The sequence below is a fragment of the Centruroides vittatus genome, unplaced genomic scaffold (assembly GCF_030686945.1).
Source record: "Centruroides vittatus isolate TY-2023 unplaced genomic scaffold, ASM3068694v2 contig_3077, whole genome shotgun sequence".
Lineage (NCBI taxonomy): Eukaryota > Metazoa > Arthropoda > Arachnida > Scorpiones > Buthidae > Centruroides > Centruroides vittatus.
Window position 1 is genome coordinate 137,043 of NW_027121979.1, and position 16,547 is coordinate 153,589.

The 16,547-nt window shown below is 28.9% G+C and overlaps 1 protein-coding gene across 1 annotated transcript; it reads right to left on the reverse strand.

Moving 5' to 3' along the window:
* Positions 1-14: 14 nt before the first annotated feature.
* On the reverse strand, positions 15-16,232 carry LOC136973032 (coiled-coil domain-containing protein 152-like). The gene is made up of 8 exons (XM_067267717.1): positions 16,106-16,232; positions 15,836-15,941; positions 15,424-15,492; positions 13,642-13,706; positions 13,353-13,455; positions 10,216-10,343; positions 3,155-3,250; positions 15-602 (listed from the first exon to the last, which is right to left on the reverse strand). Exons 1-8 carry the CDS (start codon positions 16,196-16,198, stop codon positions 291-293), a joined length of 972 nt encoding a protein of 323 aa, XP_067123818.1. The 5' UTR covers positions 16,199-16,232; the 3' UTR covers positions 15-290.
* Positions 16,233-16,547: the final 315 nt, after the last annotated feature.

The window sequence follows — 16,547 nt, forward strand, 5'->3', positions numbered from 1 at the left end:
TTTCTGGTAGTAGCAAAAGTCTTTTTTTATGCCATCACACCATACGAAAACGGAATTATGACCAGAATTTATAACAATCAAAAAATAGTTTAAAAATAAACAAGAAAATCCTTCAATAATATTTTAACTTAAATGTACATAGTAATCAATTTAACAAATAGAAAAATCTTTTATTCAAAGACTAAATCTACCATTTTTTAATGAGCTGCTAGTTAAGACATACAAAACTTTCAAATTTTATTGTAACACAAAACCCAAATAATAATATCAATTTATGTGAATATATCAAATTATAAATAAGATTTATCCGGTTGAAATAACTTTCTCTTCTTACTGAGTAATTTTGCATTTCCCTTATTTGCCGTAGTATTTTTTGTAGGATTGTCATTACAAGAATTTCCATTTGATACTATTCCATTATTTAAGATTTTTGCTATGCTTTTTATATTTATGCTCTTGCTTTCACTTGATGTATTTTGTTTAAGTTCATCTGTCAAATTTGAATTGCATATTTTAGTAGAAGTTTGATTTTTCAGTTTATTAAGTTCTTCATTTAACATGGATATGGTTGTTTCATATTTCTGTTTCATCTGTTGTTGTTTCTGTCACAGATATTTTATAAATAAGCATAGATACATAATTCAAATATATTTTTGAAAATTTACTGATTATAAATTAATAAACTATTTAAATTATTTCATACTATGAAAAATTTATCAAGAATGAATCATTTTCATTTAGATATTTTAAAATAAAACAAACATGGGAATTTTACTTCTTTTCAAAACTTGAGACTTTTGTAATTATCAATAAACAAAATAAGTTATGTATTATTATTATTACTTATGTACTATTAATATTTAATTCTTTGCATAATTTTTGCACATTGGCTATATACAGTAATACCTCAGTTTTTTTTTACTTCGGTTATCGTTGGTTTTGGTTTTTGTCAATTTTTTTTCATGAAAAATTTGTCTTCGTTTTCATTGACGTTCTCTGGATTTTGTCGGCATGTCTATGTGACCTCCAGCTAATTTTGCGAAAACATAGGGCAATCCACGTGTTTTCCTGCTCAATGTGGTGTTGTTTCTTGTTGTGTGAGCATTACCTGGCTCGTCTAGCAAAATAATTCCTTTGCTTTCCTTTCCTTTAGCTCCATCATGGAACCAAAGTTTCCAGAGCCAGCAGCCCTTTGAATGCTATGTTAAATGCTATGTTAACATTCATTTATTCTTTACATTAGTCTTTTATATTCATTTTATATTAATTACTTATTGTTTTAGTATTACACACAATATTTATGCTCTATAAAATGTGTTTTGGAGTGTCTAGAATAAATTAATTGGATTTACATTGATTCATATGGAAATAATTGCCTCTGTTTTCGTCAATTGTTTTTGGACGAATTATTGATGAAAACCGAGGTATCACTGTATATGAAAATGTAATCTGAATTAATTTGCTTGCAAATGATTATATATAAATGATTATATTATTTAAAGAAATATTTGAAGGATACAGAAGTTGTACTTTTATCTGGATTGTCATAAAACTTTGATAAATAAAAATTTCTATATATATTAAATACAGTAGACCCCTGTATAAAGCAGGGGATACGTTCCATGTTGTAGGAAATCGTGTTATACGGGACAGATCAATTTATGCAAATTCAGGAGTCTGTAAATTGTAACAGTTGTCAATAAATCTGTACTGTACAACCAATATTAACAAAACGGCATTGTTGGAACTTATTTGTTGATACTTCCGATAGTGAATAAATGTTAAATAGTGAAGTGCATAATTTTATTTTAAGTTGAATAAAATTATTTTCCTCTTATATCTTTAAATGAGTATGTATTATCATTTTTTTATAAACTGCTACTTCTTTAAACTATCAGCTTCACTATTCATATATAAACAACAGGTAAGTGTATACATTTGCTTTTCTAAACAAAAAATCAGAAACTGGCAAAAAAGTTAAATTTATCTTACGCGTTATATGGGACTGTTTATCGCGCTGTATGAGTACTAGTTGCAATTTCTTCGTCGCGTTGTATGAATTCATGTTTTACGAGAGCGTGTTATACAGGAGTCTACTGTATTTTATTAGTTTAGTAAAAATTTTATAACTATCTGTATGAAAATATTTAAAGTGTGTGTGTATGTGTGTATGTATATATATATATATATATATATACACACACACACACTTTTATCTTTTTTTAAAAGAGAAAAAATTTAAAATATAATTAAAAATTCTGACTTATAGCCAGATGACCAAAGTGGTTAATCATCAACTACTGCCCTTGGAGACCTGGAATCAAATCTGAGTGGTTAAAACTTCAGGAATTTTTCATAGGTAGTCTCTTCCAGATATGTCACCTGATGGTTAGGCTTCATTCTTTACCACCCAACTGAACCAATAAGGCAGAAAGAGCCAAAAATTTAATAATTAAATGTCCTTTTCAATCACAATTACAAAACTATAATACCTTTAACTTATAGTTTGAAAGTTATTTTAATGCTTTTAAAATATTTAGATCATTTTTCCAGATAAAAATACTGGCAATTTATAAAATTTATGGTTATTAACTTATAATTATTCATAATTTTAAATTTTAGTTTTGGCTTTTGTAATATTATCATAAGCACCGATTTGAAACCCAAATGCTTAATGTATGTTTAATTATAAATATTCAGTAAGCATCCTAAGATCTGAATATTAACAATTTTTTTTATAAGTTACTCATTCTGATTCTTCATCAGAGTGATATACAGTATATTTAAATTAGAAAAAAATACTTTATTTAATAATTTTGCTTGAAATTATTTTAACAGTAAAAGCATATAATTTATTTAATTTTGTTTTAAATACACAAACAGAAGCTTAATCAATAGCTAATTATTAATTTTATCTTTATAGTTTCTCAGCCAATTTACTTAATTTTGCATACATTACATATTAGAAAAAATTTTTCTTATAGTGAATAAATATTTAAGTTTGCTAACAACAGCTACATAAATGCTTACAGAAGTTTACAGCTCCCAAAAGCAAAAATAAAATTTTAAAAATTATGCATAAAACTGGAAATATTTTTAAAATTTTCATAATTTAATAATAATTATTTCTAAGTACTATATTTAGTTAACTTACCTGTCTATAAATCTCTTGAATATTATTTGTTTCAGAATTAGTTAATTTAGTTGATCTTAATAACTGATCTTTCAGTTTTGTAATTTTGCCTTCATACTGTAAAATTATATATAATTGACTTAGAATACATACATCAATATTTCTAATTTTAATCTATTCATTGTAACTTCAGGCTTTTGGAAGATGTAAAATTGGTTTTCTGTTTACTCACTATCAATATGTTTAACATGTTAAGTTTATCATAATCTCATTACATACAATCAATTATTATTATTCTCTTAATTTTTAAAAAATTCATTTTAAATATAATTTTCTTAAGATTGTAGTTTCTTCAGTGATCTACAGGGTGTCCCAAAAAAATGTACTCACTCTTTGATAGACGATTAATAATATGTTTTTTTAATTTAGTAATAGGTTTTAAATTAATGTATTTATTTATTTGTTTATTGATTTAACTTCTTAGGACTGTGTGTTTGTTAAGACACGTCTATTTACAAAAACAAATATTTATATACAGTCAAACCTGTTTTTATGCGCTCTTTTTATGTGCGATTTTTATTTGTGCGGTATAGTTGGCGACTAGTCTCGTGCAATTCGTCATGTCTCACGTTGACTTATTTTAGCTAAATAAACTTATTATAGCATAAATGCACTTATTATAATAATATTATTGCATGAATATGCGAAAAATGAAATAATTTACTTTTTAAGTCAACAAAACACCACCTGGACAAAAATATGTAAAACAGACGATAGACCAGACGATGCAGTCAAGTGCTGACATCTGTTGTCAATAAATTCTATTTCGTACGGTTTTGAGTTATTTTCTATGTGAGACTTTTTTTATGCGGTCCCTGTTGACCGCATAAAAAAATTATTTTTTTAATTGTGTTGCGAAAACTATTATTTACAGCCATTCGTGAAGTTTCGTGAGATTTTTTTTTAATGCGGTCCCTATCCCCCGCATAAAAACAGGTTTGACTGTATTTGGCAATCATTTTGTGAGTACATATTTTTGGGACACCCTGTATTTGAAGTAGAGTAAAGCTAAAGTTACAAAAACAGTGAATATGTGTATGTTGTATTATTTTGCAGTCGTAGTTGTGGGGTTGAGTGTAGTGTGAGCAAGACAAAAGAAAATTGGAGACCATAAAACAACACGTCCATTCACTTTCAGGCCCTCACTCGAACTCTACTTTATTCTTTATTGGCATTGTTAACCTCATTCCAAAAGGGATGAGATTAACAAAGTAAATTACAGAAAAATATATATAAAATTTACAAAAATTTAAAATATGTTAAATGCCCCCTCCTGAAAAGGCAACATTATGGAGCCTCAGGGAGGTTGGGCTGGATGTTACACAATTTATCAGCTTGAACTCTTAAAGCTGGTTGGATTATAATACAGTATGATTTTATCTACATTTACAATATCAGTTAATTTATTTAATGATTGGACAGGTCTGTCTATTTCTACGTTACAAGGAGCTACTATCTTTAATATGGTGAAAGATCCATGATACTTTGGAGCAAGTTTTCCTTGGTCGAGATGGAAGAAGGTTTGTAGTAGTATTTGATCTCCTACTTTGGAGTTTGGTGTTGACTATTACAGTAGAGCGTCATTTATCCGAATCAATTGGGGACTGGGGTTGTTTGGATAACTTATTTTTCGGTTAACCGATTATGTACGAAAAAATATATTAACCTATCCTGTGTTGAAATTTTGCTCCATTGCTTTGTGTTGAATTTTCGTTGATGTTAAGCCTAACGTAAATTTTTTAAAATAATAATTGTGCTATTGTATTGTTAAAAATTATTTCTTTATTTTGTTTGTACAAAATAAAGAAGAATATTGAAAAATATTAAAACAAAAATATTATATTTTGGAAGTTAATCCAGTATCAAAAACGTTTGATTCAGCACGACACAGTCTAACTGGAATGCTTTCGGTTAACTGACATTTCGGTTGATTGGCTTTCGGATAAACGACATTATACTGTATATTTATCTCTGTTTCTTTCATGAGCTATTTCAGTTCTTTTGGTGGCAATCTTACATGCTTTGCTGAGAGCGGGATAATTCAAGTAGTCAGGTGAATCAGGGATTTCTCTGTACATCAAAAACATTGGAGAGAGTCCTGTTATAGTATGGGGTGTTTGATCATATTCTTTCACATCATCACGTAACATTTGAGTTCAGGATTGTTTTGGATTTTCTGAATATTTTATTCTTAGTCTAGAGACAAGTGTGGCATTTAGTTTCTCAACTATCCCATTGTGCTGAGGTCGCTGAGTACTTGTTAGATGTTGTTTGATTCCATTCTTTTCTAAATTTCTTCTGAATCTAGAGGAGGTAAATGAAGGTGCTCTACTCTGTTAGTAGATATTTTGGACTGCCTGTTTGTAATATTTTGCCTAGACAATCTTTGTAGGCATTTATAGAAGTAGATTTGATGGGAAACACCAAGCAAATCTAGAAAAGTTTAAACTCATTTTCATCTACTAGTACTTTATCAATTAACAGGACTTATCATACTGGATTTATGGATGCAGCAATTAGGTCCTACAGATCAGAAATAATAATGTTTATTTAAATCACCTGTAAACATACACTTTAACATTGTGTATCAGACCTGTTTGATAAAGTACTAGTGGACAAAGATAAGTTTAAATTAAGTTAAGGACACAAAGGCATATTAATTAAATCTAGAAAAGTGATTGATGGCAACATGAAGGTAGCCTTTAGTAGATCCATATCTTTTCATTCCAGAGACAGTGTCCATAGATAATATGTCAAATGGAGCTTTTGATGAAGGTAAATCACTTAACAAACCAAACTTTATGATTGTATGTTTTTGCTTTCTGACAAACATCACAATGTTTAACAAATTCTACAACATCATTGATGATATTTGGTCAATAGTAAAGTGGACTAATCAGTTTTAGAATCTGTGTTATACCTGGGTGACCATAGTGTGCATGTGCCCTGGATAGCACCTTGCACTGAAGTGATGGAGGTATGACTTTCTTTGTAAATGCCTTCTTTCTGATACATATTACATCTTCACGATCTCGGAAGAACTTGGGTGAGGTGAGTAATGAGGTATCCTGGTTGGAAAGGACTTCTTCAGTGGTAACAAAATGGCTCATGGGGGCTCTGGATAAATAATCAGCTTCTATATTGTGGCTTCCCTTCTGATGTTTAATGTCATATTGATACATGCTCAGTTTCAAAGACCATCTAAATAACCTTCCAGATGGGTTTTTTATATTTTTCAGCCACTGTAAAGCTTGATGATCAGTGTGTATGGTGAAACAGATATCATGAAGATAAAAGTGAAACTTTTCAATAGATGCTACAATTGCAAGGCATTCTTTCTCACTAATGGTGTATCTTTTTTCATATTGACGTAAGGACCTGGAGAAATAGGCAATAGGAAGTAATCCTTTAATAGGGTGCTCCTGTTTCAAGATACTCCCTATACCATCTCTGCTAGCATCTGTATAAAGATGTGTAAGAAGCAAAGAGTTATGCATGTTTAAGATGGGTCTGGAAATGAGTGCTCGTTTTAATTTCTCAAAAGATTCTTGACATTTAGTTGTCCAAGCCCAATTTTGATTTTTCTTTAGAAGTTTATTTAGAGGAGCTCTTAAATTTGCATAATTTCGAATAAATTGATGGTAATGGTTTATGGACCCTAAAAAACCCTGTAATTGTTTGACATTAGTTGGACATTTTAACTTTTGTATAGTTTCTATATTTGATAATGAGGGAGAATAACTTTCTGATTTGATGTTGAACCCAAGGCAATTAATCTCAGATCTAACAAACTGACATTTTTTAAGATTTAGGTAGAGACCGTCCCTTGAACATAATTCAAATACTTGTGTTAAATGTTTTAGGTGTTCATCCACATTCTGACTAAAAATTATCAAGTCATCAAAATAATTGATGAGAAAAGGAAATCTATATTTATTTAGGATATTTTTTAGAACTAGCTGAAAAATCTGGGGTGGAGTCTTTAGGCCAAATGGTAAAAAATTCCACTGGAAGTGACCAGAATTTGTTACAAAGGCAGTTAGTTCTTTGTCTTCAGAATGAAGAGGAACCTGCCAATAGGCTGACAGAATATCTACAGTAGAAAATATTTTCGCACCTATAAGTCTATCCAACAGCTCGTCTATTCTGGGAATAAGTTCATTGTTAATTTTAATCATCTCGTTTAACTTCCTATAATCCATACATAGTCTAGTTTTTCCCTCATCTCTTTTCTTAGCTAATGTGACTGGGGCAGCGTATGGGGACGACGATGGCTCAATTAATTCCGATTTTAGCAATAGTTCCACCTGTCTATCAATTTCTTCTCTACCATGGTAAGATGCTCTGTAAGGTTTTAGGGTTATGGGCCTTTCGTCCTTAAGTAATATTTTAAGGGAATCTATTTTTAGGGCTGGCACTGAAAACTTCTCAGCAGAAAAAACTTCCCAAAATCCTAAAATAATGCTCTTTAGCTTCTGTTTCTGTTCATCCTTCAGATTAGGGTTAACAACATCCCTAATGTTAAAAATATTTAGCAGAGATTCCTTTAAGGAAGTAAAACTATCCCTACCCCTACAAGTTCCTGCTGCATTCTGAGCCAAAGGAGGTGGGAAGACAAGGTTAGGAGCCTGAGGAGTCTCCCTCTGATCTATCTTATATAAACTATTACTATTGTTATTTATGCTATTACAAGAATGACTAATATCTCTACTATAGTGAGTATTTGTGAAACTAGAGTGATTTGAAGGTACTTCAAAAGTAATAGGATCTAATGATAGGATAGTCTGATTTTGGGAGATCTGATTAAGACTAGAATCTATGACAAGACTGAATTTTCTAATGTCTGGGTAAGGTAAAATTAAATAAGGGCTTCCAATCTTAAGAGGGATTGATACATTAGCCATGCTAGTGGTAAATCTTGCAGCTGTAGTGATAATCTTCAGATCCGATTGGTATTGAAAGAATTTGGATAATCTAATAGTCAACTTTTACATTCAAAGAACACCAGGATGAAATCAACACGTACCTGAACCTGTTACCAGTGTTGGTGAAATGATGGAAAAAATATCGTAAACATTTTCAAACCTTAATAGTCTCCTAATCTTGTCTTTTCATATCGTCTGAAGAAGAACTATTAAGATTCGAAAATGTTTAAGATATTTTTTCCATCATTTCACCAACACCAGTAACAGGTTCAGGTATGTGTATATAGTCCTTGGGATATAAGGCTGATGGAACTTCCTGTATTGATGAGTGCAGACATCGTTTTGTTCTCCATTGAAACAGTTAGTAGTAGTCAAGATAGTGAAGTTGGTTCTGACTTATTTGCTTCAGATACCATGTGGACATCTCTGTGAGTAGGAGACGAATATCTTTGGGGACAGTCTCTTCTCCAGTGCTGGGCTGGTAATCCCTGCTGATAGCAAAAATGGCAAGACAATGGCAGTCTGCTCATGTGATGTACCAAATTTTTGTACTGGGGTTGACCCCATGGTGGAATCCAAAATGGCATCATTTTCTTTGTGCACGGCTGTGACAATACCTGGTTTTTGGCAAAGTGTTGGGATCCTGTGTAATTTTCTGAATTCGATTTAGTTGCTGGATGATTTTCTTTCTGGGTCTTTGGAGGATGATCTGCTGCTTCTTGAATTTTTGTTCACTTAGTAGCCTTCTGAAGTCATTGGACAGTAGTGGCTGGCAGTGTTTCTATCATATATTTTCTAATTTCTGCATTTATGCCAGCATTGAGGCCTGTAATGGTCTGTTGCATGTTTAACTTAGCTTTTTCCGCCAAGGAAGTTTTGTCTCTATAGTAAGTTAAGACATCTTCATCTTGCTGGTGTCGTCGATTTACAAATTTGGTGAAGTAATCTTCTTCTTCCTGTGGAAAGTACTCGAGTAATTTTTGCTTAATTTTGTTCCAATCCGTTTCCTCTACTAAATTTTCACAATAATAGTTGAAAGCTTCATGTTGTAAATACTCTGGTAATGTAAAAGTGGAGCTCTTGCTCAACAATTTTTTGTCTCGCCACTTTCTTCTCAAACAGTCTTATCCACAAAGTTAAGCTTAGCTTTCCACGTGGGTTGAAAGGTATAAGATTTAGTTTAGGAGGAGAGGTAGAACTACCTGTTTCTGGAGTGGATTTTTTCCTTGATTTACTCATTGTTGGATAAGGTAATCCTGTCGACTCTTATAAATTGTCATACTATTTTGCAGTCGTAGTCATGGGGTCGAGTGTAGGGCGAGCAAGACAAAAGAAAATTGGAGACCATAAAAAAAACATGTCCGTTCACTTTCGGGTCCTCACACAAACTCTATTCTTTATTGGTGTTGTTAACCTCATGCCAAAATGGACGAGATTAACAAAGTAAATTACAGAAAAATATATATAAAGTTTACAAAAATTTAAAATGTTATGTATGTATACATATTTTACATAAAACAAAGATAAATAAAGTAGTAAAGACAATTTATTATTATTAAACAAGGAAAAGAAATGTACAAAAAATTTTGAATTAATTTTTAATAATCTTGTTTCTCTAAACATTTCTCATACTGGTTTACAGGCTTTCTAAAATATGTAAATAGAACTGCCCAAACATAGCCTATTTCATAGCACTTGTATGTTTTTTTTTAACTTTATATAAAATTTAATAAGTTTTTTCCTTTGTAAAAACATCTTGAAAATTAATTTCAAACTCATGATATATCTTAGAATTAAAGAAATACAGTAGTTAAAGTTTGAAAATTAATATACTTGACTTAAAACATTATACTCACTTTTATATTTTTTTTATTTACAAATATAAGTTATTTTAAATTGTAATGTTATATAAATTGATATGAAATATGAATTGAACATAGTTATGGTCTATAAATCTGGATTCGGTTTAAAATATAAATCAGAAATATTGATTTTACTGAATTTTTAAATAAAATTGAAGACATTTCCTAAATATTAGGTAAATTACAAATTATAATTTAGATCTAACAATTTATAATATTGACATATGTTTCTTACCTCAAGTTCTAATTTAGTAATAGTGTCTGTTTTTTCCTTAATTTGTTCAGTAAATTTTTTATTTATTGCATTTATCTCATCATCTCGTTCCTTTAATTTTTTTTCATACATTGAATGGATATTTTTTTCTGAAAATATAATTTAATTTTCAAATGTTTATTGCATTTAATATAAAATGAATTTCCTTAAATATGCAAATATGGCTTCTGAACTGTTTTATATTTAACATTTGCAGATTAATTTACAAATATTTGAATATTTATTAATTTAATTTTACATATTTTAAAATTTTGAATTTTAAATATCATAGTACAGAATAATTTCATATTAAGGTATTAATATTGAAGTATTTAATTCTGTTAATTATGTTAATAAAACAAAATTAATATTTTATTCAAAATGCTATCCATAATGAATATTATCATACTTATAAATGTCTAAATAAAATGAAGTAAATTTGTATTTCAAAATTACATATTAACTCATTTTAATATTTAACAAACTGTTAAATTTAATCTTCATAAATTTAAGAAACATTCTATTCAATTATTCAAATATATGTAAATTATTTCATTTGAAAATAACTATAATTATGAATATAAATTTAACATTCTCAACTATACTTGAATCTAAATCAAAAAAGATGAGAATGTAAATAACCTGATATTCTTATCTTTAGTTCTTTTAAGTTGATATAGATTAAAGTGTAATAAACATTGAGAAACTGAATTACATATAGTGTACAACATACAGTGTACAGTTTATGAAAATTAATATTTTCAAAATATATACAAAAATAAAGATCAAATTGTGTTGAAATTCCAGATTTAATGTGCTCTTATTCATAAGCAATTGAAATCGAAAATATTTAACTTCAAATTTGATTATACATAAATACTTTTTACTTTGATTTTTTTCCTCTAATATAATCAGGATGTACAGTAAAACTTATATAAACCAGAATTACATGGTACCAAATATTTTTTCTGTTTAGGTAGGTTTTCGTTTTATACAGGTTTTGTTTTTTGGATAGGCTTTACCATGCTTATTAATTTCATTATTATTGATAGTGAATTTACCAAAAGAAAAAAATAATACTTTTTGATGATGGGCTTGATAATAAGTATTCTTCAGTAGTTTGTATTTCTATAATATTTTTAAAATTATTTTAATTTTAAAAAATTTCAAAGAAAGAAACGTTTTCAAAATGACAAAAAATTTTTGTAATTTTTACTGTATTAATTAATGTGGACAGTTTTAACATAAGTCAACTGTAGGGAGGGTAAAAATGCTGACTCCAGAATTGTCTGTTGAGAGTTGTACAGGTACTTTGTCTATAGAACTTTTTCATCATTGTGTACATTTTTTGTTATTTCAAACTTTTTTAAATGGATTTTTCAATTTAAAGTTTGTCCAGTACATTTCCTATTTTAGTTAAAGTTTAAATTCCTTCCTCTTGATGATCAATGATCTAGCCCCATTTCCCAAAATCCACATGGAAATTTCAAAATCCTCCCCTTTGATGTCTTCATTCTTTTGCAGCAAACTGCATTTCATTTCACCTGTTAGTATTTTTATTATTAATGTTTAGAATGATAAAGATCTTTCTTGGACACCCTGTATATTTTTCATGTTTATGGGTTACGTTTTTCTATATTGGCTCCAATACCTTCAGTTTGAACTGCAGCTCTTCTATTTTTACTAATTTTCTCTTGATCTTCTGGAAAATTAATTCAGTGGTGTGTCAATCCTCCTCCCTCTCAATTTATATTTTACGACTTTATGTATAATTAATTTTATATTAAAATTGATTTTAAAAATTATAATATACTGATATCAGCATTAATGTTTCATTGACAGTTTTTTGAAACAGACTTTCTGTACAGCACAGATGATAAAAAATATTGCAAATAGCATTTTCACAAACATGTTGATTATAGATCTCCCAAGAAAATTGGCTAATTTCATTGACTAACTGTAAAAATATCAATATACTATATTATTAAATGCAGTATATAATTTTTTAAAATTGATTTATTAAGATAATTATCACATGTTTTTTTTTTTATCTTACCACACTCCTCCCCTAAGTGGTCTCTTGTGGTCTTATTTCACAATTTTCCTAATCCAGGATGTGGTTTATGGATGAAATCTTATATGAATTAACGTAACAATTTAAAATGTAAGGATATATAACTTAAAAACTGTTTTCAGTTCACAATACATAATTACTAATCATGACTTTATATTGTAATATACATTGAAGCATAGTTATGTAAACATTTTAATTTGATTTTTTAGCTTGCTTAAAAATTTATTTGGTGAATTAACATACAAACACAGTAACATCTTGACTTTAAAAAAGGATAGATCATCTGGCTGTGTTTTCATTTATAAGTCAGGAGTGAGCAACCCACAGTCCTCCAGGCTGTATGCAGCCTGCATTAATATTTTGTGCAGCCATGTTGCACAAAACATTAATAAATATATCAATTTCTCAACTTTATTAAGTATGCAGCAAAAATTCTATTGTTATTTTCTACAACTTAGTAAAAATTTAGTAAAAAGTAAAACAAGAAAATCAGATAACAGACTCACATCAAAACTAATTTAATTAAAACTAGCAGTGACTAACGTTCAACCAAATATTTCAGATCTAAATTTGACTTCTGTCAAAGTAACAGAAAATGTTTCTGTCACTTAGAAGTCAAATTAAGTACTCTTGTGTTAATTTATAATCATATATGAATTGTGATTTATCTACATTATTTTTTTCCTGTTTTCTCTTGTGTGCAGCTGATATCAGTTCAAAGTTTTAATTGTTGTCCTTACATAGAAAAAGGTTGCCCATCCCTGATCTAAGTGACTAAAATATATGCCTGCCAATTTAAACAACCTGGATTTGAAAGCAGATCAGATTCTCAGAATTTTTGTTGGTGGTCTAATCCAGACATATAGGCCTATCCTTGTAACCAGCAGTGGGACAGCTAGATGATGATAAATCTTACTCATTAGACATTGAATAAATAATGAGTAAGATACAGACTCTAAGGCTTGCAGGAAAAGTAGAAAGAGTAACAGATTATGAATATTTAAATCATTTTATGTATAATGATAGATCTTAAAAAAACACATACTATTTTCTTCATTTTCTTCTTTTATATTTTTTATATCTGAATTGAAGTTTTCTGTTAATTCTTGTATTTGTTGATTGAATATCTTTTCATTTTCAATGTGAAGCTATGAAATAAAATAAACAGCTTTATAATAAAAACTGAAAAGTAAAATTTTTTTATAAAAATGAAAATCAAGTTTTTTTAAACTAAATAATATAAAAACACAAATCTTTCATTAATATTATTGAACAAGTATAATTCTTATTTATAAATTTTATTATTAAAATTATATTAAATCTATGTAATATACTTTTTCAAGTTTTTCTTTTTCGGTATTCAGTAAAGATATTTCAGCTTTCATATTTTTATTCTCATCTAATAATAAAAAAGACATTATATGAATCATAAACTGTAACATATATATTTATGATGATTTAAATTTTTAGGTATTCTTGTTTTTTTTTTCATATTATTAACCCTTAACTAACATGTTCTTTTTTTTTAAGTAACATGGTACAGTCTCACAGATAGCTTACTTTAATTTGTATTGAGAATTGCATCATTTGTAATTAAAAGGAATTATTCAGTTTGAAAGATAAGAACTAGTAAACTTTTCTTGTTGATTACACAAGATTAAACTGAATTTTTTCAGAATTATTAATTCTTTTTCTTTTCTCATTAGGATAAGAATTATTTGTACAAAATAAATTAATTTTTTATCTTAACTGTGTCTGCATAGTCTGCACGTTTTTTCGCCACAGCTAAGACATACAGATTGAAAAACGAACAATTATTGTGACATCTTCACAATGCCAGGATGCAATTTTCAATCACATTTTTAGTTTATTTAATTTAAAATATGTAGGCAGTTTTTTCCAACCTCTGATGGCCAATAAAACAAAGACAAGTGTAAATAACAAAATGAATTTATTACCAAAAGTTAGATACAAACATGGTTACTTATTGACATAATCACTGTGAAGACTGGGGAATTTGTCATATCTGCAAATGAGCTTTGCAATCCCCTCTTTATAGAATGTTGCCGCCATTGACTCTAGATAGGCCTTAACATTGGAGGGCAGATGTTCGAGACTAATGTCCCCTCCTAGCCACGTTTTCAGTTCAGGAAAGAAGTGGAAGTCACTTGATGCTAAATCAAGGCTATATGCTGGGTGTTTAAAAAGTTCCAAGCTGGGCGGAAGTCTTCACACACCTTTAATGTGTGAAGACTTCCACTTCTTTCCTGACTGAACTGAAAACGTGGCTAGGAGAGCAGATGTTCGAGACAACATTAGTCTCGAACATCTTAGATCAACATTAGATCTTCAAAACAATGTTAAGGCCCATCTTGAGTCACTGATGGCAACATTCTATAAAGAGGAGATTGCAAAGCTCGTTTACAGATATGACAAATTCCTCAATCTTCACGGTGATTATGTCAAAAAGTAACCATGTTTGTACAGTACCTAACTTTTGGTAATAAATTCATTTTGTTATTTACACTTGTCTTTGTTTTATGGCCATCGGAGGTTGAAAAAAACTGTCCTTGTATATGTTCTCCATCTCAAATTAGTAGTGTTTTGCCTCTGTATATAATACTTTCCTTGATAGCAACAGAGTCATGCCATCATCTATATAATTCCATTCAGGGGAAAATTTTTGAATTGAAATCATGTGACTTCTAGTCTAGACTGGAAGTTCATATACAATTAATCAGGACCTCTTGTCCCTAAGTTTCCCATATCTGGTCTTGACTTTTATCTATCTAACACCGTTCTTGAGATTAATGAACAGTGGGAATTTGTAGGTCTACAATTTTTTCAAATTGCAGTCAAACTAGTAATGTTAGTTATGTGCAGCAGTCTCAGAGACCGCTCAAGAAAATAAACTGGAATAAAATGTAAACTATTACAGATTGTCACATATGCTGCTTTTAAACTGGCAGACAGTAAGTTCATTTAAAGATATAGGATGGGACAATTTTCTCTGCTAATAGGAAAGTTACAGAAAAATTAAATTCCCTAATGGTCTCTCAGACCACTCCATGTTAGTTGAGGATTAATGTTAAATGAATAACATGTAAATAACAAACCTTCTAGATGAATTAAGTTGCTAATAGTCTCGTGTAAACTATTCATTGCAGATGATATTTTGGCTATTTCTTAATAAATATATAAAAAGAAAATCGAAATTAAACATATAAATTGTGAACATATAAAAAGAAATTGAAAGAAAATATATGTAAAACAAAATTAAATTAAAATGATACACATAGTGTTTATTAATTATAAAAACCTAAACCAACATGCATGTTGGCTGATATATATATTTGTAGACAATAAATACAGTACACTTCTCTTAATAAGTTGTCTTCATTTTGTAACTGCCTAATATTGTACAGTTTTACCATTAAAGATTAAAATAACAAGACTGATTGTAGATTGGTATTTATATCTTAAAAATTCATGTTTTTTTTAATCAATCAGTCTTTCTGTATGGTTAACCTTTTAAATTGAGATCTTCTCTCATTTCTGCTGCATCCAATTTGTTCCCTAAAGCTTTTATTTCTTCTTTTAAAATAATATTTTCTTTTAATATTAGATTGGCAGCCTGAAAACAATAAACACATACTGTTAAATTATTAAATTCTATATAATTATTATTCTGCTTTTGAAATTTCTACTATAATATCATAGTTGAAGATTTAAAAAAATATTTTAGGAAGTTTTAAATTATTTTATTAATTAACAATTGAATGCAGGGGCTTATTACACCTTTTTCCATTCATTAAATTCCTCCAAAAACTTCTCTAAACTAATGGTTTTCACTATTTGATGCTTACAAGGGGTTTGTATAACTTCTTCCATAATTTTATCCCAATTTTTAATATATATGTTAAAATGGAGAACAATATTTAAAAAGTAGTCACGAAGAACAATGTCAGAAAGTGAAGCGGTAAACAATAAAATTAAATATTTCAAATTTTGATGAAGAATATTTCTATTGGTTAGTTTTTAAATATTTAAAAAATATTGACGAATCGGAGCTGCTTTTCTTTTCTCGTTCTTTTCTCGTTCGCAATTCAATGTGTGTGATTTATATTAATTCTTTAATAATTAAATTCTTTTATATTATTAAAGTATTATTTTAAAAAATAATACTTTAATAATAAATGCATCGTTATTGGCTAATTTTTAAAAATATTCACACGTCCGA